This window comes from Sander lucioperca, chromosome 2 (genome assembly GCF_008315115.2).
Source record: "Sander lucioperca isolate FBNREF2018 chromosome 2, SLUC_FBN_1.2, whole genome shotgun sequence".
NCBI lineage: Eukaryota > Metazoa > Chordata > Actinopteri > Perciformes > Percidae > Sander > Sander lucioperca.
Genome location: NC_050174.1, coordinates 1975109 through 1998015, shown reverse-complemented (window position 1 = coordinate 1998015; position 22907 = coordinate 1975109). Strand labels below are relative to the sequence as shown.

General features: G+C 42.1%; 1 protein-coding gene across 2 annotated transcripts; it reads left to right on the top strand.

Moving 5' to 3' along the window:
• The first annotated feature begins 2040 nt into the window (after positions 1-2040).
• Positions 2041-22358, top strand: erich3 (glutamate-rich 3). 2 transcript variants are annotated; one of them, XM_031318433.2, is made up of 16 exons: positions 2048-2297; positions 2604-2710; positions 3512-3605; positions 6243-6368; positions 6483-6554; positions 6780-6908; positions 9886-10044; positions 10254-10463; positions 11467-11647; positions 11982-12168; positions 12798-13027; positions 13151-13300; positions 15067-15432; positions 17843-17974; positions 18070-21590; positions 21784-22358. In XM_031318433.2, exons 2-15 carry the CDS (start codon positions 2673-2675, stop codon positions 21561-21563), a joined length of 5568 nt encoding a protein of 1855 aa, XP_031174293.2. In that variant the 5' UTR covers positions 2048-2297; positions 2604-2672; the 3' UTR covers positions 21564-21590; positions 21784-22358. The 2 variants fall into 2 exon arrangements, with proteins under 2 accessions (XP_035864453.1, XP_031174293.2); XM_036008560.1 differs by lacking the exon at positions 2604-2710 and having other exon boundaries at positions 2041-2297.
• Positions 22359-22907: the final 549 nt, after the last annotated feature.

The window sequence follows — 22907 nt, the reverse complement described above, 5'->3', positions numbered from 1 at the left end:
TGACAACGCTCGCCCACACAGGGCGGGGTTTATCAGAGACTACCTCCAGAATGTGGGAGTGGAGAGGATGGAATGGCCTGCTAGCAGTCCTGACCTCAACCCCATTGAACACTTGTGGGATCAGCTTGGGCGTGCTGTTCGTGCCAGAGTGACCAACACAACCACATTGGCTGACTTGCGACAAATGCTGGTTGAAGAATGGGATGCCATCCCACAGCAGTGTGTGACCAGGCTGGTGACCAGCATGAAGAGGAGGTGCCAGGCTGTTGTGGCTGTGTATGGTTCTTCCTCACGCTACTGAGGCTCCTGTTCGTGAAATGAATACACTGTTTAATTGCCAATATGTCTTGTTTCTTCAAACTTTAATCATCCAATCCACCAAACACCAAACGAGTCAATGGCAGAATAAGCTGTTTGGCATTGGCAGAGAAGATTTGGCAAATTTTTCATGGGCGCAACCCACATACTCAGCGCTGCTGCTCATCCCACAAATGCATGTTCCTTACAAATCGGGCACCATTTGAAAGGGAACTAAACAGGCTTTCCAACATTATAAGATTTATTGCCAAAAAGCATTGTTACCACAGAGAAATAATCTACCAAACACAAATTTCCTTACTTTTTGTGCTAAGTTTATATATATAGCTCTTCTGGACAGAGATCTCAGATGTTCTTGTAGTCGATCCAGGCAGTGATCCAGTCTGTCGACCAGCAACTGGTGTTAGACTGGTGCTCCCCTGGTGTCTTTCTGTGCACTGTTCATGTATTGGGCCACGTGTCTACTCATCTTAAAGGCGCTGACAAACCAACCTGATTATCGGCCGTCGGACAGTCTGGCGAGGTCGGTGACTCGAGTCTGTTCGGTGTATTCCGTGCCGTCGTCAGTCAGAGGAGCCGTCGGTGTTCATTTTGGCCGATTTGACTTGTTGAATCGGAAAAACCGGAGCTGACAACACCAGTATCTTCTAATTACTAGCCATCGTATTTTCCCTATGTTCGAGAAGAACTACATGAATTTGCAAAAATCCACTGCTCCCTGTTCAGATGCACCAATCAGGGCCAGGGGGGGTGTCTAACTGCGTGTCAATCACTGCTCATGCACACGCAGTCATTCTCCCTTGTGGGGGGAGGGGCTTAGGAGACCGTTTTGGGCTATAGCAGAAAGGGGGGAGGGACTGAGAAGTTGTCGATGTTAAAAAAATTTGTCCTGGATCTTCACAATCCTACCTACAGCACCTTTAAGTCAAATGAATTGCTAGCGCTCAACAGCATTGATTTGTTCTTCCTGTTAATCCACTTCATTTATCTGACAGCTGTAGTTACTAGTTACTTTATAGATTAAGATTTTACATAAAAAGCATATAAAGTTATAGCATACTACACCAGTAAGTGATTTTTCCTCTAAACTTCTCAGATAGTTTCAATTAAATAACTGTTCAAGGATCATGAAGGTAAAATCATCCAATATTTCACAAAAAGCCAAAGAGACCAAACTATGAACACAATTTTCTTACATAACTTTTTTTTCTTTCCTCTCATAATAATCATCTCATGACCCCACATATTTATCTTGTGACCATTTGGAAGGGGCAAGAACCCTAGGTTGGGTACCGCTGGACTAAACTACCTGAAACTACCTGTGCCTGTGTAAGAAGTAGATAATACTAGCTCCACCTTAACCAGCTACACTAGTGAAATGCTGCATCCGTTTCAATACTGTCTTAATATGTCACTGACAGAGACCATTTTTCTGCAGATCAAGTACTTTTACTTTGATACTTTGAGTACATACTTTTACTTCAGTAGGATTTTGAATGCATGCCTTTTACTTTTTTTTTTTTTTACCACTAAAGCTTTGTATCATTTTACTGCACCAGTCTAAAAAGATGACACGCTAGTAGGCTACTTATCAAATGATCAGAGATAAAAAAAAAAAAAAAAATGAAATAAACTGAGTAATGAATCCGTCTAAAAACATGTGCAGAGTAGAGTGTGTGTTATCCTCGCTTAGATGTCAGTGGAACTCTCTCTGTAAGTGGAAACTAGTCTCATTGGCAACATCGTCACGTGACCTCCCATGGCAACCGGTGAGTGTCATCAGTTCCGCTCTGAAGAGCAGCCTCAGTGCGACTCAAATGAAAATACATTGACACACTTTATAACAACTCTGCTGGTTTAATTTGACTTTATATCGGCCCAGGCGTCCTCCAGCAAGACCACGGCTCCTTTGTACCTGAATTATTGGGGAGACATTAAAGAGAGTTCGAGCTGAAAACCATGAGTCACCTCAACCCAGGGTAGGTACAATTTAATGTTTTATATTTAGCTAAGAGTAGGGGTGGGCTCGTGTGTTCTACTTTTTGTTAAACTTAATCTTGCCTTTCTTAATTTTGTAATTACTTGAAAAATTCAGGAATATAAAATGTTATGGGAGTAAAATGTCTAGCAATATAGTCACGACAGTGGCCGAATTAACTACTTTTGGTTGACTGGAATTATGCTAATGCTAAAGTGTTTAATAAAACGACCCTACTGTACTAATAAGTCCACCATAAACTAATAAATGATTATTAAAAAAACGTTTTAAACTTTGTCAAACAAAGTGCTTCACTGTGTACAACAAATGTCATTGAACAAGACCTGAAAAGACAAGAAGAAACAGCAGAAACAAGATGGAGAGGGATGAAAACTCTCTTTTTATGTCAAAGAGGTATTCAGATTCTTTGTTTACACAAAAGCACATTTACTCTGTTACCAGTATTGGAATGTATAAATATATAATACAGTAACACTGATACAGCTCATTTTGCTGCATAATGCATACTTGCTAATACTTGTGTACTTAGTAATTAATCATTTTTAATGCTAATGCTAACTTCTTACCCTGGTAGAGTCTGTTTTTGTTTTTTTACCTACAAGTGAGTAAGCTTGTTTTACTTTTTTAAAGTTTTTTTTTTTCTGGAAAATTAAAAAAACAAACAAAAAAAAACAGTGATTTGTACAGACTTTAAACTTGTACCAATGTTGTTGCACCATTAAAAATTATATTAAAATAAATAACAATCTGCAGCCAAAGCTGAAGAGGCCCAGAAACAAACAAGCCAGGTACACAAAGAGGAGGCAGACAGGGTTAAGTGTGTCATCCCCTGTAATTCCTGTGCGTAATCAGACACCGGTAACAGAACCTGTAGTTGTAAGATCCTGTTGTCTCGTACACAAATGCTGGAGGAAATCAAATCTTTGTTGGAAAAACACTTTCAGATGGGCCGGGGCTCGGACGACCTGATGTCTCATTAATGAGGACAAGTAACAACAACCAACAAACAAACTTGGTGTGGTGCTCCACTAAACCATTTGATTTGGGATTCTGGTTTTCTGTGAACTGTAATCAAGAACTCTCGAGTCACTTTTGGAAGACAAGATTTAAAGTCTGGATGTCCGTCATAAAGGGAAGCCTTTTTTTTTATTAAGTTTCTTTGGCTGGGATTAATCGAGTATCTTGTTTCTGTAGACTTCTTTCAGCCTACAACAGTCTCACAGACAAACATCTGGCTGGATACTTCAGCAACACTCGGATCAGGAGACACCTGCAGAGAGCAGGACTGGTACGTTAACAGGTTGTTGGTGATGATGATGATGATGATGATGATGATCAGGGCTGTAGCTGCCATTGATGACACCGAGGTCATGTCCTTAGTACAGGGATGCAAATTTTGGCCGAAAATCACCGTTTCAAATCCCAAATAGGTCACGGGGGATGAAATGAGGTCCTTTTTTGACTTCCTGCATTGGACATGCTGTCTTTAAGAGGTTTAGTGTTTTAGTGGGCTCAGTGTTAACACTAGTGTGAAGATATTGGTATCATATGAAACTAGACGATGTAGAACATCCATTTGTACCAACCATGTCAGCTTGTCGGGAAAAGGGCTAAATAACACTCTAAGTACTTTTCAAGCCATGCAAGCCCTGCAAACTTCAAACCTGTGAAAAAAGCACCGAGATTTTGTGTTTGTGAAATTGTGTCGTATCTAGGGCTGGGTATCATTAAAAAAAATTCAATACCGATACCAATACTGTGACTTACATACAGGTTCCTAAACAATACAATTTTATAAAATCCACTTTAAAAAAAGAAATTACAACATTCCACATTACGGCACAAATCTTTTTATTTAGATTTCAGCTTCGACTACGAGAGCCGTCTCTGTGTAACGTAGAGTTTTTCCTGGGTCTCTCTACAACGTGTAACGTTAGGCAGCCAATCACAGACATTATTAGATCTTGGTAGAAGCATGCTGTATGCTGATTGGCTCACTGACGCTGATGAGATTTACTCCTCAGGTATTTAAATTGGGTATTGAATGACGAGGCATTTTGCGATACTCAATACTTTAGAGGCAATTCGGTCGGTGCCTAAAAAGTATTACATTCGGTACCCAGCCCTAGTCGTATCGTATACGACTTCATTGCTTATCATAGTAAGAAGTTGATAGAGAAAATACGTTTTCGTTACCCTAATGGTTTTGTATTTCTGCACAAAATATTAGCTTAGTGACCTCAGTTTAAAAATATTGTTTACCGTTTTCAAATACCCATATCGTAGCTTGAACACTGCTAGGGCTGTCCCTTATTTTTTAAACGATTAATCTAACGATACATTTTTCAATTAGCGATTATTTTCCCATTGCTCAGTTATTAACAATTTACACAAAACAAATTTCAATATGGTTCAAATCTCTATTTATTAAAATTGTTTAACACTGCACTGTTCAAGTAAAATGAATTTGTAGTGCAACCTGAAGCCAGATGTAGGCTATCAATCCAACCACAAAATAAAGTCACTTTAAGGAGGAATAGAAAAATAAAAACTTAAAGTAAACAGAGCAAGTGCAAAAAGAGTAGCCTGTATTTGCTTTTTTTAACAGTAGGTAAAATAATGAATACGCTCTTGTTTAACATCCAAGCTCTTCTCCCTTTAATTTAACTTTGATGGTGTCGGATATGTGTTAGCATGTTAGATGTATTTCCACTCACATACCCAACAACTGCTGAACAACGCCGACACACAGTCCTCGTCTTATCCACCCCTCTCTCGCCTGTAGCCTACTACTGTAAAGCCCCAGACACACAGAGCCGACGGCCAAATGTCGGCAGAAAAGGCAGTTGGACTGATCAGTCTCCTCAAATTAGTCAAAAAAGTGCATCGGAACACACCAAAGCGACGAGACGTAATACGTCTCCATAACAGCAAAAAGGCGCTAATCTGTATTGTCGTCCAAAAATGAAAACCGGCAGCTGATGGGACGAACGCGTCACGTGGGTCTGGTTTCTCTGGAAATTCAAAGACAGACTGTCACGGCAGCTTGTTCAGAATACGATCTCATATTGTACTAAAATAGTTCACCGAAACGTGTTTCTGAAAACATTTTAAGCGAGAAATAGGCCATGCAGTTGCTGAATCTGTCTTCATTTCAGATCGACAAAGGTCAGTTTAAAAGATTTTCGTCAGATTTTGAGAGACTCACTCATCCTGCTCCCCGTTTCCGGGTTAGCACTCTACCAATCAGATTGGTCATTTGAGTCTGACTGCCGGCAGTGCCCGACCTGCCGATTATACATGTCAAATCGGCCAAAATGAAAGACGACGACCCCTCGGACGGATGACGGCACGGAACACACCGAACAGACTTGAGTCACTGACCTCGCCAGACTGTCCAAAGGCCGATTATCGGCTCGGTATCGGCCTTAACTGACCCGAAGACCGAAGTTTTCGAGGCGGGGATGGCACCAGGCGGGATGGCATGAGACGAGAGGGCATGACACAGGAGGCTCCAGGCTGCAGCCATACAGTCTCGAAGTTTTCCCAAACTTGCGATCTTAAAGAGGCCGGCGGGTCCTCTAACTCTTGTGGGTCGCCACCACTCGGCATACTCGTCTTTTCGTGCTGCTATCTCTGACTCACTCACTGGACCGTCGACCTGACAAAAAACTGCATGCAGGCAGAGGAGCTCGGCTAGCTTCAGAGCTAAGGCGGGGCTATAGATTAGGTGTCCCTAGAACCCGTGTATCTAACATTAGTTCCGCATTACATTAATTAATTTGCACGCAAGTTTAATTTATTTATTTTCTTTTGTGATGCGTCGACGCAAATTATTTATTATGCATTTACGTAATCGATGACGTTGACTATGTCGACGAATCGTCCCAGCCCTAAACACTGCTGAGACTGTTGTTGTTCTCAGATCACCAGGAGTGGGCGTATTGTTCCAGACAAGGAATACAGACACAGGCTGATCCAGAGAGCCCACCAGAGGCACATTCGAGAATGCCTGGCCCAGGCCATTTTCCACAAGGTGCTGGAGATGGAGGTGGGAGGAACACAGTGTACCAGAGACAAAAAGGTCTAAACATTGTCAGCTAATCTGTGCTTCTCCTTGAATAATAAATGATGCTAATTTGTTCTGTGCCCCTCCCATATACAGCGTGTCCATCAAATAGAGATCAAAAGGAAACTGGAGGAGTTTGCAAGGAGGGAAAGAGTACATAAGATCAAAGTACATCATTTACATTTCAACACTGCTTTGCTGCCCTATTTTGTAATCTAATGACTCCTGAATCATATGAAACAAAAAAAATATATAATTAGCATTTACTATTATTTATTTACAGAGCCATTTTTTTATAGATACAAATAGTGTACAAATATATCTCAATTTGGAACAAACGTATAGCTACACAAGAAAATGGCAACAATATTAATGACTGATCCTGTTTGGAAGGTGGAGCGCTCTAAAAGGTATGAAGAAGACATCATCCGTATCCTGTCTCCGCGTCCACCCACGGGGGCCAGGGGTATCCGAAAACAACACTCTGGGCCGGAGGGTGAGAACTCTGAATCATCGGAGTCTGTGAGTCAAAACATCCGTCTTGGTGCACCAGTAGATTGAGTGGATATTGCTGGTCTCACAGAATTCTTTGAAATGATCACAAACTGTTAACCGCGCATTACGTGGTGGTGGGACGGAATGTGTGAAAATTCCGTGTGGCCACCACGGAAAACAATGCCAAAGTAAAGTCAATGAGAAGATGACGTAGCATTAAGAGCGACATTGGTAACACAGGACTTTCACCCAGGAGACCGGGGATTGTGTCACGCGTGTCAGGATTCCAAAACCAGCTGTCCCGTTGTTCTTTTCCTAAACTCAACACGTCCGCTGTATACGGCCGTCCCGTTCTTCTTTTCCCAAACGCAAACCGTTGTTGTCCTGCCCACCCACGACCTTTTCCTTAACTTAAGGGGCCGGAATTCTTCCGTGGGCCCATCATGGTATTTCGGCGATTCCGTGACACTGCCACCGATTTTGAGTTAAGGGACCGTGTTCATATCACGGAATTCTGTGAGATCAGCTTGTGCTGTAACATCACATTTAATATGTTGTCACCTGTGAATGATACAGGCACCCCTGTGGCCAACCAGGAACAACATAAACCACGACCATGATCCAAGCCCTTAATCAAGTGCCTTTAAAATCTGACCTTTAATTATAGCATCTCCATCATGTAAAGAAGGTTTTTAAATGCCACAACATGGTCTCTAAGATATTATGTCTGAGTTTAAAACCTCTACCTTAAGTTAAATACCTTTATTAGGCCAATCAATTTAAGATGGATTAGTCAATCAGACCTGTGTTTCACAAGAGATACATATATGGGGTTTGTATTTAAAATGTTGACATTTAATTATAGGAATAGTTCAGTATCTTTGGAAATACACTTACTTTCTTGATGAGAACTAGATGAATAGACTGATATCACTCTCATGTCTGTATGATAAATATAAATATGAAGCTACAGCCAGTTAGCTTAGCTTAGCATAAAGATGGGGGAAATGTTAGCCTGGCTCTATCCGAAGGCAACAGCACCTCTAAACATCACTAAGTAACACGTTTTATCTTGTTTAATTTGTACAAAAACCAAAGTGAAAAAAAGACTATTTCTTGACCGGGAGCTTTGTCTTGCTGGAGTCTCTGTTGTTTGCCTAGCAACTGCTTACCTTTGGATAGAGCCAGGCTAACATTTTCCCCATATTTATGCTAAGCTAAGCTAACCACCTGATGACTCTAAGATGTAGCAACCATACAGAAATGTAATCTTCTCATCCAAGCAATGTTGAACTATTTCTTTAATTGCAGGACCTAAATTTGGCCAGTTGAAGTTTAATATATTTTTTATATTTTTATATTAATGATGCATCATCTCTTCAGCCATAAAGCCACTATTTTACATCAATGGACATGAGGGAAATAAAGATCTGTTTTAATCGCTCAAACTCAGTTAGAGTTGAGCAGCGTCTAGTCCAAGACATTCTTTCAGGCGAGGAATGTCTGTCTGTAATGAAAATCATTATCTGTGCTGTCAGCTGCTGTTTGCTGTGTGCGCAGACAAGTGGGATTTAAGTGAAATATTGGGATTAAAAGTCAGTTATCTTTGAAACGTCACAAGTGACAGACCTTGATGCCCGGTTAAATAGAGCTGGTAATCCTGGCCTTGATCTCTGTGTTTACCTGTGAAATCTCTGTCTGCAAACGTCTCACACTTCAGCGGGTAGAGGCTTGTTTCAAATACATCAACAGTGATTTTTTTTTATTTTACCTTTATTTTACCAGGGGAAAAAATCGAGCCCTGGCCAAGAAGGCAGCACATAAAAATACACTTTAACATACAACAAATAACAGACAGACAGGGATGGACAGCAATAATAAATAAGATATAAAAACAGAAAATCACATTTTAAAACAACCGCAAACATGTTTATATATTTGATGTATGCAGGACTTGAATTCAGTATGTGAAATTAAAACCTGCAATTTTAGCTGATTTTGTAACTCATTCCATGCAGTTGGAGCACTGTAACAAAAAGCAGTTTTTCCAAACTCTGTTTTAGTTTGTGGAACATCATACAGTATGTATCTACTTGATCTTAGATTATGTTCCGATCTACTAGATGTTAAGAGTGTAGTTAAATATGAAGGAGTATGTCCAGTTATTGATTTGTACACAAAGGTCAACCAATGTTTGAGCCTTCTTGTGTTGAGTGAGGGCCAACCTACCATTTCATACAATACCCAGTGATGGCTAGAGTACTTAGCATGGGTTATAAATCTCAGTGCTGAATGATACACAGAATCCAAAGATTTCAACAGGGACGTTGTGAAGTGTGATATGTTGGGGCAAATGTCAAGGCACTTTACTAATGTGCATTTGCACACACCTATTGTGTAATTTATCATGATTCGATTAAAGGCGTTTAGGATTTATCAAAGTAAGAGAAAACTTGAAATATCCCCAACTGGAAACTAGGATGAAACAGAGCAAACAAAAGTTATGTATGAAGATATAAATGAGAACTAGAGCAGATTACATTAAATTAAACATACTGTGTGTAACATTATATTGCATGCATAGATGACGTGCAAAACCCAGCAGCTGACCACAAACACAGACAATATATAATAACATATATAGTAACAATAAATGAAATAATGATTATGGACAATATGTCTCAAAAGGTTTTTTGCCAAGGTCAAGAATGAATTTTCAATCTCAATGTATATTATGAAAATAAAGGAATATTATTTTATAGGACAGCATTATTCCTCCCATTATGTCAGCCTTAAACATGCTTAGATTCTTATCAATTGATATGTTTAGTTTACAGCTTAGTTGTACTGAAGCACAACAAATCAGACACATTTATTAGTTTCAGGAACATCTTGTATTCACTGTATTAAACTCATTTCACACTGTGTTGGTTTCCATAGCGAGACATATACAGTGTTTGTAATTAGCAGCATGCTGACTGTGTGTGTGTTACGGGTGCTGCAGCCGGGCTCGTCTCGACCCAACACGGCTCCAGGGAAGATGCAGAGGCCGGTGCGTCTGAAGCCGATCCATAGTAACAGCACCACGGCTTCGCTCAGACGCAGCGCCCCTTACAGACTCCTCGAGTCCTCCAATGAGAACGCCCAGCCGTTCAACTGCACTGTGAGACCGGGACACATGAGACTCCTTCATTCATTCACCCATTCATGTGTCTACTTATATAGAGACAGAGAAATTTACATATTACAGAGAAAATCATATTTTCTTTTGGTTTGTCTACCTTTAGTCACATTTATTAGCGACTACAAGCATAGAAATTGACATTATAGTACATCAGTGTCACAATGTGACTTTGTTAACTTCTCTCCCAGATGGACAAGGAGTCCCGGAGACGTCTGACCACAACGGAGCCCTACGGCGGCATCTCCCCCTACTGCCTCCCAGTCATCAACAACTTTGTCACTCCGGTGCCTCCAGCCACGAAGAGGAAAGAGAGGGGGGTAAAGGTCCCTCCCAGCAGCACGCTCAGAGGCCGCAGACTGCGTCCTACCACCGCCCCCAGCGGAGCTGACGACAATGAGGTCTTTATCTCTCTTTATGTTTTTCCTGGCAACATAACCTTCCACGACAAACTTACAAGCTGCAGCCCCTTTGGGTTAACTAGGAAGAACAATAAAAAATGTCTAGTAGGTGCATTGAGCTTTGCAGCAACTAGCAGGAAGAGGTTCTATTATATGTCTTTGTGTGTGTCTTTCGTAAATCTGTATGTCTAAAGCCCCTGACACACCAACCCGACGGCCGACCGTTGGCAGAAAAGGCAATCGGACTGATCAGTCGGCTCCCCGAGGTCCAAAAAGTGCCTCAGAACACACCGAAGCTGAGAGTATGTTCTGTGCGTGCGCGAGACTGAGATCTGTATTGTCGCCCAAAAAATGAAAACCGGCAGCGGACTGGACGAACGCGTCATGTGGGTCTGGCTGCTCCCGGATTTTTCAACCGGGCATAATGGCGGCTTCGTTCGGAATACGATCTCATATTTTACGAAGATAGTTCACCGAAACGTGTTTCTGAAAACATTTTAATTGAGAAATAGGCCATGCAGTTGCTGAATCTGTCTTCATTTCAGATCGACAAAGGTCAGTTTAAAATATTTTCGTCAGATTTTGAGAGGCTTAGTCACGCTCATTCCACTCGTCATTTCTGGGTTAGCACTTGGTCATTGAGTCCGACTGCCCGCCCTCTGACCCAGCAAGTCAGGTCGGCCAAAATGAAGGCCGACAGCACGGAACACACCAAACAGACTCGAGTCACTGACCTCGCCAGACTGTCTGACGGCCGATTATCGGGTTGGTGTGTCAGGGCCATAAACTTCCAAATACAGAACAGCATAGAGGGATCCCGAGGATTTTCTGTTCCTTTATATGCAGTCACAGATTATTGTAAAATGCAGTATATATTATATATAATTTCATCCAGACTTTGATAACACCTACCTGTGTAGATCAGTCAAGAAAAGAAAAAGAGTTCCTAAACTGGATTAAATTGATATCAAACTGAACCCAACCTGCCCTTTTTCCCATCCAGGACCCCCCCATGCTGAGGAGCTCTGTGCACCAGAGCAGGGTGTGTGTGAACATGATTTACTTTGGCAAAACAGTGCATCTCTCCCACGACCTGACCGACATGAGGGATGAGGTCAAAGTGTTTCAGCAACACTGTGGAGGAGAGAACCTGTGTGTTTTCAAGGGAAGGCTCCGCGAGGGAGGTCAGTGTAATGATCTGTGATTGTGTTTGTTAGATATGTGTGTTTGTGTACACAAATAAGAGCAAATCTCGGACGGGAGGTCGTTTAACGCAAGTGTATAAAACAGCCTTTCTGCAAACAAACTAACTCTATTAAAGGGCCCCCAGTCTATAGAATATTTCTGTATCTTTAATTTAGTTGAGTATCATTATTATTTAAATGAACCACAATACAATACAATACGTAAATATGCCTCACAGGATTTAAGATGGGTTCGAGTTGTTCTATCTTGATCTTGAATCTTGATCTTGAAAATGTTCCTTCCTCACACCTACGCCCTCAATCCTTCCCTCAGAGACTTTCCAGTTCATTTCAAGACGACACCGAGGTTTCCCCTTCAGCTTGACTTTCTTCCTGAACGGGCTGCAGGTGGAGCGGCTGAGCTCCTGCTGCGAGTTCAAACACAGAAAGGGCCCCAGACTCGGTGGCAGGCACGGACACTTTGGCTTCTGCGGCGTAGAGGGGGCCTCTCCCTGCTACAAGTAAGGTCTCCTTTTAAAGGCTTACTGTGTCTTTAAAGGGGAACTCCACTTATTGTACACATCAGAGTCTGTTTACATGTCTTGGGGAGTAGTACTGCATGTGTGGAAAAAGGTTGTGGAAAACATTTTGTGGTTAGTTTGAAAATAAAAAAAAAAGAGAAAAAGTTAGAAAGAAGTGAGCTTACCAGACCTTTGTAGCCTGCTGCTCATCTCTGCTTGAGTTGCGTTTTCGGTAACGTAGACGCAAGGTTTTGACATGGAAGAAAGTGTGGAATAAAAAAACGTGTGTGAGTCCGAAAATGTTATACTCTTCTAACAAGAGACGAAATATGCTTATTCACTTTCTTACAAAGAGTTAGATGAGAAGATTGATACCACTCAACTCACCAACAACTTTGCTAACAACCTCGTCATGTTAACTTGATGATAATCTGTCAAAATATCTCAGTACCCAGTATGCGCTCCATGTAGGCTGAGTCCTTGGCAGCGGCCAGGGTTCAAATCCAACCCGTGGCCCTTTGCTGCATGTCCTCCCCCCTCTCCTTCCCCTTTACTATCAATTAAAGGCCACAAAAGCCCCAAAAAATAAACGAAAAACTTCATACAGTATATGATGCTGATTATTTCAGGTGCATCATAGCAATGGGACTGGACAAGAAGCCCACTCCTCCACCAAAGAGGGTCAAAGAGGATGAAGGAAGAGAAGAGTCAGTCTTAAGCCCAAAGGATGGTGCTGGGATGGAGACAGAGAGGACTGGAGACGATGCTTCATCCCACTCAGAGTGTAAAACCAGCCAACCACAGGACGTGAAGACTCAAGTCAAAAAAGAAACAGCTGAGGAGGACAAAGTCAGAGATGGTATAATGACTGAAACATCCGAGTACAAAAAAAACCATGACTACGCTAAGAAATACATTAAGCGAGAGCTTTTTCAGATCTTGTCCATACAGTGTATCTCAAAGAATTTTCTTTCCCCCTCAGATTATGAGGAAGACTTTGAAGCAGATGATGAGGGCCCTGCAGACGATGACAGGGCAAAAGAAAAGAAATCCTCATCTCCATCCCCTGGAACTGAAAGGCAGGTTAAAGAGGAGAGAGACGCCTCTGAGACTGAAGACGACGAGAAGTATGGTGGGGGAATCTCTTGTTTGAACACATCTTTCAAGTATTGCATGAGAAGAAAATAGCTGAGAGTGAAGTGGCATTTCATCACACATAATTTACTCATTCTTTTAGCAAAACAGAATCACTCGGGATCTTTTAGAGGGCATTCAAATACTGATTACTGCAGATCTCTGGAGCCTAGAGTTCAATGAGATGCTGAAAGGAACTGCTCCTACTATTTATTTACAGCATTTTTAAGCCAAGGGCCCCTTAACAGAAGGTGAGACGGAGCAGGGACCCCCTACTACATATTTTGTATGAAATGAAGTTGCGTATTAAACTGGGCCTACAACGTGTGTGTGTGCGGCCTAAAGCCTTTATACGTACCTTTTTAGAGCATAGAATACTAAGCTATTAAAATTAGAATTGTTGGCATGACTTTATAAATCATGTTTTAATGTTAAAAATACATGTGGCACAGTGAATGGCTATCTTAGTGACTACCTTACCTATAGGCCATTAAGCCTATCATCAGTGGGGCTTGGATTCATGTTAAGACTAGGGCTGTCAGCAATAACGCGTTAATTTTTTTTAATCGCATGCCGCCATTTATTAATTTATTTTACACTTCACTCGGCTTCGCGTGGTGCCTAACAGGCTACTATTTTGACCCTTTGCCGCACCTTTACTTATCATCAAGCTGCGATACTTCCTCCTGCTGCAGGCTGCAGGCATGATGGAGAAAGACAGCAGCAACACAGTTCTGAATGGTGCTTTTTATTTTCCAAAACTCCCAGACGGCTCAGTTGACAAGTTGAAAGCCATATGCACATTGTGTAAAGCTGAATTAAAATATCACCGAAGCACGTCAAGCTTAAGCTACCACCTACGAGCTAATTAACGTGACTCAGGTTGATGCTACCCACTGCTACCCACTCAGGCAAAGCACTATTTTGGAGAGTGCTACTCGCCGACCTGTTGATGAAACCAAATCCAAAAAAATTACTACAGCTGTTTGCGAAACGGATGGCAACTAACTGCAGACCTGTCAGCATCGTAGAGGACTCGGGTCTTAAAGACGTACTACGGTTGGCATGTTCTGACCTGTCTCATTGCCGTCGGGGGGACAGTAGTTTTCACAGCCTGTACGACACGGAGAAAGCAGCCACACTGGAACTGCTGCAAAGTGCAAACGCTGTCTCATTAACCGGTGATCACTGGACGTCAGTGAGTAATCAACATTATTTAGGAGTTACTGCACACTATATTGACTCTGGTAAGGATAGGGATTTTTAGTTTTTTAGTTAGGTACTTGGAGGAATTGTGCAATAATGACAGATTCACACATTTTTCTTTTGTTTACAGTAAATAAATAATAAACAAATACAAATCTTAAAGTCAAGTTCATAAAGTAACTTTCATCATTCATTCGATTCCCAGTCAAGATACACTGGTAAGAATTGCTTTCCATTGTTAATATGTACTTAAAAATGATGCAAATGTATAAATAATGCAAATGCAAAATAACAGAATTTTAATCATGTGATAAAATATGCGATTAATCGTGATTAACTATAGAAATTCAGCGATTAATTGCGATTAAAAAAATTAATCGTTTGACAGCCCTAGTTAAGACATTTTAATTTTTGAAAAAAATTACAAGAAATAAACAATTATTTGGTGCCCCCCCTCCCCTGCAGTACCCCATGTTGAAGATCTCTGATTTACAGAATAAATTTGGAGACTCATTTTTTCTGTTAAAGAATTTAAAATGCTCCGTTTTTCTTGCACAGAGGACACAAAGTCCCGTTCAGGCTCCAGCTTCTCAGGCAGCGACCAGGAGGAGAGTGATGCGGAAGTCACCAAAGACTCCCGAGAGGACGAGAAAGCAGAGCAACCTAAAGAGGTCGATCAAGAGGAAACTACCGTTCTACCAGATGAAAAAACCGATGAACCAAATCAAGAAGAAGCCGCTGCCACTGAGGCTGAGCCTGCGACGCCAAAAGACTCCGAGGTACAGGACAGTGCGGGGGATAGCACAGAGATAGACAACAGCGTCCCCTCAGGGAATGAGGATAAACAGAGTGACGACACCTCAGGAGAGAAAGAGGTGGAGAAAACGGTAGATGAGAGCAAACAGGAGTTGGAACAGGAGAGGGGTGAGTATAAACCAACGAATACAACTCTGGAGCTTTCACCTGAGTGAGAAATGGATCAGTCCATCTTGTATGGAGGTTTTTCCACTATCATGTCAACTAGGGCTGTATTCACTTTATGTTTGTGTGTGTGTGTGTGTGTGTGTGTGTGTGTGTGTGTGTGTGTGTGTGTGTGTAAATACAGTAATACAGCCCTGATAACAACTAAATCACTATCACAGTACCGTAATGTCAGTTTGTGATGTATAAAGTAACATTATGACATTGTTGTAATTTGATACTGGAAAAATGACTTGCGTGTTATTTTATTTTTATCCTTATTTTTCATTTGTTTGTGTGTGAAGTGTTTCTGTCTGATCCACTTTTTTTAATGTAAAAGTTCAATTTTATTCAAAATGAGTTTTGAGATGTTGGGATGTTAATAAGACATTCTCACTTAAAATATTTTAATTGTATTTTTTTATCTCTTCTGTGTTGGGAATTGTGGAGGTACAGATTCAATTATTGGCAATTATTCAAAGACGTTTTATCAATATTAATAAAGTTATTAATATGTGTATTAATAACTTAAACCAAATTGACAAACAGTCAAAACGGGGCACCACCCTGGAATCAGGGACCAATAACTGAGCTGTGAAAACATAGGTGGTGTTCTCTTTGAAAATATGGATCTTAATTAATTTGATGAATTTATATATTTATAAAGTGAACGGGAAGGGTGAAATTCGAGCACTGACCTGTTCAACCAACTGTTACTACAACATATACACAAATAATCACAAACAACTGCTCTTTAAAGTATTAGTACTTAGTAACACCACGTGACTATGGGGTGGCCGTTAGCTGATCTGTGTATGTGTAGGCGTGTGTGTTAGGTTAGTGTGTAAAAGAGGAAAGGAAAGCACACTTTAGAGAAAGAAAAACACTTGGAATCTTGATTTTCGATAATAACCATCCCTCTCGTTCACTCAGGACCCTGACCTAACTTGACGTTATGGCAGGGGCTGAGGGGATGTTTATTATTCAGCCTCTGGTGGGCCAACAGCTGATTTCTTGCGGCGATAATAACCGACCCTTTGTCCAACACGGGGCTACGAGGTAACGGTCTCGTTACGTCGCGGTGCTGTGGTTCGACTGACAAACGGAAGGTTTATTATCGTTCTGGTACAGTAACTAAACTCCGCGGCGGGAGATAGCAGTGTAGCATTACAGTTTCAATAAGCTACAGTATCAAACACAACATATCAACAGGTACCGTGATCCAGTACTTTCACAGCAATGAAGTGGACTCGTGGTCGCAATCATATTAATCGTAAGACGGTTAGCAACAGTAGCACTTACTAATTAATCACATTCAATGTCGTAACAAGTTGCAGCAATAGCGGCCACTGACATTAATAAACACACACCGATATTTCTCTGCCCAGAAACTTTAAGCCTCCTTACTGTGTGTGTGTGTGTGTGTGTGTGTGTGTGTGTGTACAGTTGCATAGAGGCCGCATTCTTTTTGTTTGCAAAAGGTGCTCAGACTTTAGAGTTGCGTGGAGGCCGCAATCTCTTTGTTGAAAGGGCGCTCAGGCCACGTGTTGGTCATGTGATCTCCTTTTGTCTCAGAGGTCACATGCTCTGAGATCTCTTTGTTTAAGATAATGTTTAATCCTACTGCTCCGGTCCCAACACCTGACAATGTTTTCAGGCTTAGAGAAAGCCTTTTATAACTTTTTACTCAATGTATCTGTCTTAAAGCTGCACAATGTAGTTCTGGTTAAAGCGAAATCGTTGTGGAATAAATAAACATTTCAAAATATAGCTTGTAAAACAAAGGGAAAGCCTGTGGGGGGTGAAAATGCAATCAGAAAAGGAGGAGGAAGCTGCAGACACCTAAAGTCCCAACAAGTGCAACATATGTCCTTGTTAATGTATAGAGTCTACACAAACACATCTGTTCTGCATTACTGTGCTCTTGGAATCGGTGTGCACAAAACACTTTGGTGCCAAAGTTTAATGATTTTCTTTCTTTCTTTTATTCTTTTATCATCTAGAGTTTCAAATTCACATCCTAAAATGACATAAAAATAGGTTTAAAATAGGTATTTTAAGAGATTGTGCTTTGTGTTTCCATTTTGGTTGTGTACTGAATCATGCTTGTTTATGTGTTGTTGTATTTTCTTTCTGTGCATGCTAGTTATCAGTTTGCATGTTGTGTTTGCACCTGGAAAGATTAAAGACATTCTTTTGTTTATTGCTGTTTGTTTCTTCATTGGCTCAGTTTTCTCATTGCACATGCATTGTTCAAATACAGCTTTATTCATAGCCATTCAGATTAGTCACCATGAGTGGCTCACAAAAGTTCATCCTGTGCTTGCTTAAACATGAACTTATATCATTGCCATGTCTGTTTTTCTCTCCTAAGCCAAATCTGTGCAGGAGAAGCTGGCAGAAGCCATGCTGAAGGAGTCCCAGTGCAACTCCGAGCCCGAACTGAGCGACACCAGCACTGAGGAGGAGGAGTCCATCGATAAAGGCCCTGATCAAGACAGCAAGGGTACCTGACTTTCATTTTTTATTCAATGGAATCAGCAAATTACACGAGTAAAATACTTACTTTCCTAAAAAAAAAAATCTCGATTGTATTTGCAGATGCAGTTGCAGTAAAATCGGTGACATTTACAGAACAGCAACAGACCCTTGTAGAGGAAACGAAATGTGAGGAAGATGTTGTTCGTGAAGCTGAAGTGGTGCAGGATCATGAAGAGACGTCTGAACCAAGAGGACAGGATGACGAAACTCAACAAGAGCCCCAAGAAGAGAAGGTGGAAATAGAAGATGGAGATGAAAAGGCTGCATCAGAAGAAGACAAAAACACAGACAATGATAAATCGGAGGACACCGAAGATACAGGTGCAGCTCTGCATCCTGTATCTGAAGAGGAAATGGCTGATGATGACGACAAGAGTTCAGAACCTCAAGAAGATGCAGCGACTAAATCTGCTGAGGGCGAGGCTGCAGAGAAAGACGAAGAAAGCGAGGAGAAAACTGCAGCGGAGGCTGACACGCAGCCCGGCGAGACGGGGCCAGGGGCAAAAGGCAGCGAGGAGGATGAGTCATCAGTATCGGAGCCGAATAAAAAGACAGATGAGACAGAGACAGCAGCCCCAGATGATGCAGAGGCGGAGGCGATGAGAGCGAGCGAGACAATTGAGATGAAAGCAGAGCCCTCTGAGGAGCGAGAGGCCCTCAACTATGAAGAGGCACCTGTAACCGACACAGAGAAGAGGCAGCAGGAAGACAGCGAGGACGGAGACGCAGAAGTCACAGCAGAGAATTCGAGCAGCTCGTTGGAGGGGAGCGGAGACACCACCGTTGAAAAAACAGCAGATATAAGTGAGGACAATGCAAAAGATGAGAGCAGTAAAGATGGTGTTGAAGAAGAGGAAGTGTCAGCAGTAGAGGCTAGTAAGGATGACAATCCACAAGAAAGGGATGATCTGGGAGAAGAGCAGACAGACAAATCACCTGTGGAAATAGATGATAAGGTAGAAGAGAAATGTGAAGAGGAAGGTAAGGAGGAAGAAAAGCAAACAAATCCAGATGAAATAACAGAAGGTGAAAATAGAGAGGAAAGCGAAAAGGACGATAAAGATGAGACGGAAGAGGAAGAGAATGAGAGTAAGACAGCAGAAAGGATAGAAAACGAGGACAGCATTTCAGAGTTGACTAAAAGCGGCTCGAACACTGAAGAAAAGGCAATTGAAGAACAAGCTGAGCAAACCCACAGTGAAGAAGATGAAGTTGCAAATGAAGAGAAGGCAGACGAGTCAGAAAAGACAGAGAGAGACGAAGATAGCGAATCTGAAGAAAAGGGAGCCGCAACTGATGAAACCAATGAGGCTGAAAAGATGAACACGGCTGCTGATGGAGAAAAGGATGACGAAGAGGAACAGGAAGAGAAAGATCAGAATGAGGACGAGGATGAGAACGTTGCGAAGAATGAAGGCGATGAAGAATCTCAAGAGAAAAAGGTCGATGAGACTGCAGCGGGAGAAGAAATATCTGAGATAACAGAGGGATCTGAGAAAAGTGCAGATGCAGACTTGGATAAAGATGTGAAAATACCTGATGAAAATACTGTTGAGTCAGAGGATGTGGCTGACAGTGAAGCAGCAGATGTAGCACATGGGACTAAAACGGCTGAAGAGACGCCAAGCGACGTGATGGAGGCTGAAGATGTTGAGAAAGAAACCGAAGGGGGAAGTGACAACAGTGAAAAGGTAGAAGTTGATGTTGAAAATGGAGAGATTTCTACCGTAGCAGCGAACAAAACCTGTGAGGATGAGGGAGAGGCTCAGCCCGAGGGCAGAGATGACGTGAAAACAGCAGAGAATACCGAAGACGAGAGAACAACAGAGGAGCCTGAAGCGGGCGAGAGCACAGAGGTAAAAGAAGTGACTGCTGATTCTGAAGATGGGGCCGAAAAACACAAAGACGACGACGTCGATGAGGCTCCTGACACTGATGTGGCACAAAGTGACGCTAAGGAAGGGAATGACAGCGTGGAAAAGCAAAATGAATCTACTAAAAATGACTCCGAGCCAGAGATAGCTGGTAGGGAATTAAAAGAGGAATCTGAATTAGATGACATAAAGGACGGGGAGGAAACAGAACACGATGAAAAAGGAAACCTATCTGACCCTGATCATGAAAACCGAGAATCAGATTTGATTGAAAAGAGTGACGACATCCAGAGAAATGCCAATGAGGTGATAGTTGCTTCATCAGGGGATCGGGCACAATCTTTAACCCCCACAGCTGTGGATTCAGATGATACAGCTCACAAGTTAGACGAGTTCACCGCAGCATCTGACGCCGAGACTGATAAACCCCCACACGCTGATGAAAGTGCTGCTGCTGCTGAGCTCTCTGCTGCCGATGGAGAAAACGGAGCCGACACGGAGGAGGCGAGCAAGGCCTCGGAGGAAGGAGCGAGTGTGCTGCTCAAACCTCCCGCACAGGAGTCACAGCTCACGCAAAACAACAATAACACAGAAGAGAGCCCTGCAGTAGGTAAAGAAACTCCAGAGGCCTTAGTGAGAGAAGACAACAGAGATCTGGTCACAAACTGGATAACCACGCATCAAACATCAAAGTATTTTGAGACGTTTGTCGAACCTTTAGAAGACTTGAAGGAATCGACCGCAGACGCCCAAGTATCTGGCGCTAATGAAGAAGTGACGCAATCTACAGAGCTGCCGAGATCAGAGAGTCCACTTAATACGGCGGAGATGTCTGGAAATGCAGAACAAGAGCGCACGCCAAAAGATGTCAATGAGTCAAAGGACAAAAGCAAAGAGGAAGCCGTGGTGTCAAACCTTGAGAGCAATCACTCTGAAGATGGTGAACCGTGTGAGAAAGACACACTGCAAGTGGAGGAGGAGACCGAGGAAGAAATCTTGATAGCAAAAACAGAGAGTGAACAAAATGATAAAGAGTCTGTGAACGGGCAAGACGTGAGGTCAGGGGAGCACAAAGGGAGCAGAGGATCTGTGGACGAAGACAGGGCGCAAGAGGGTTTAATGCAGGACAGCGCTGAGCGAACTGACATTTCCAAAACCGAAGTGGAAAGCATTGCAGATACTCATCATTCAGTAACCAGCGGGAGACCTGAGAGTGTCCCCGAGAACCAAACTGAGGAGAAAACTACAGATACAGGTCCAGAGTTGAACGACAAACAAACAGCAGTTGAAGAGGTGACAGATCTTTTGCCTTCGTCCACAACAGAAGAGCAGCAGGAGCATACGACGAGTCCAGAGGGGCTCTCCGAATCGAATGAAGCGAAAGATACCGAAGAAACATGGGGAAAAAGTGATGAACAAAGTGGAGAAGTCACCGAAATAACTGATTTTACGACGTCCAAGTCAGACGACGGAAGCCAGGAGGAGTCCCACCATGAAGACATCCAACCCAAACCGTCAGACGAGAGCGTCAACGGAGACAGAAGAGACGTGCAGCTGATCCAAGACATCAAACACACTCTGAGTAAAGACCGGCTGAGCACTTTCTCAGTGGATGAAACGCTGTTTGCGCAAAGTTCGTATCCTGTGCTGACCGCTGCGAGGACAGAGAGTGGACATTAGAGCTGCACACTTCAGAGTAGCATTAAGGTACAGTGTTGCTTTACTTGCTTTTTTTTTGTGTACATGAAAACATGTACAAAAGTGAATATTTAAAAAACAGCAATTAGACAACCAGATGGCTACATTAGGAAATAGAAACATTTGTAGTGATCAGGGAATGTATTTTGTTTTATTGGTCAATTTCCCAAAAGTGAATACAAGATGATTTTTGTTTTGACAGAGGCCCTCAAGTGTCTCGTGGTTTCTGTGTTTACATTACAATCGTCTTCATCCTTCAATCACCAAAAAGAAGAAGCTGCACGATGAGTTTTGACCGCTGCATAAAATGTTTACAATAGCCCATCTCTTCCTATTGTTGTTACCAAAGAGGCGTAGTTTGCGTGAGGTATCAAGTGCACCTGCTATCACCTACTGTATTACCTGTAAACAGATACTCTTCCACTCCCGCTCACTAGTGATTCAATAATTCATAGTTGTTGGACTCTCAGTTCGTCAGTAAAGCACACTTTACATTTGCACTGATGCTAACAGTAGTTTAGCTTGGATCAGAGATCTGTAATTGCACTGTGTCTGTGTCTTAATGACAGTTTTAGGGCTTTAACACAAGTATTTATTTAGATGACATCTAGACAATAATGCAGCCGAACAACAGGAATGTGGATAATGAATTCATCAATAGGCTACCAATTAGTCGAATAAAACAGTGGTAACATTGTGAAATGTTAAATCTAGGCACTGAGTTGTGTCATTGCTGCTAACACTACCTCTCATTAAAAGAAATATACGTGATATTTATTTGTATTGTCTTTTCACATGAGTTTTATGGCGTGTGGGTTTGTGAGGCTTCATCTTTTCATTTGATATCTATTAGTGACTAAACGCTGCTGTGATATTTCCATCTAACTCAAATAATAAAAACAGTTAGATGGAAAGTAGTCTATATCCTTTGCGTTCCACTTCCGGGATTGCTCCAGTGCTGCGGGAAATTCCGCCGGATGCACGTCTTTTCCGTTTCCTTCCACTTTTTTTGTGTTGGAATTTTAAATTCAGTGGATTTATGAGAACTATGGTTGACTGCTCCTCAGATCTCTGCATGGTTAAGTCCAGACAGCTAGCTAGACTATCTGTCCAATTGGAGTTTTCTCTCGTAAGACTATTTTGCAGCGGCTCTGTGCGGAGTTTAGCACCGCCCATGACAATTCTGATTGGTTTAAAGAAATGCCATTAAACCTCCCATCCCCGAATGCTATGTGGAGTAGCCAGACCCTCCTTCAGCTCACTTTGGAGGAGGGTCTGGCAAAGCGAGACTAGATGAAAAGTGACTTTATGCTTTTTTTTTACTTG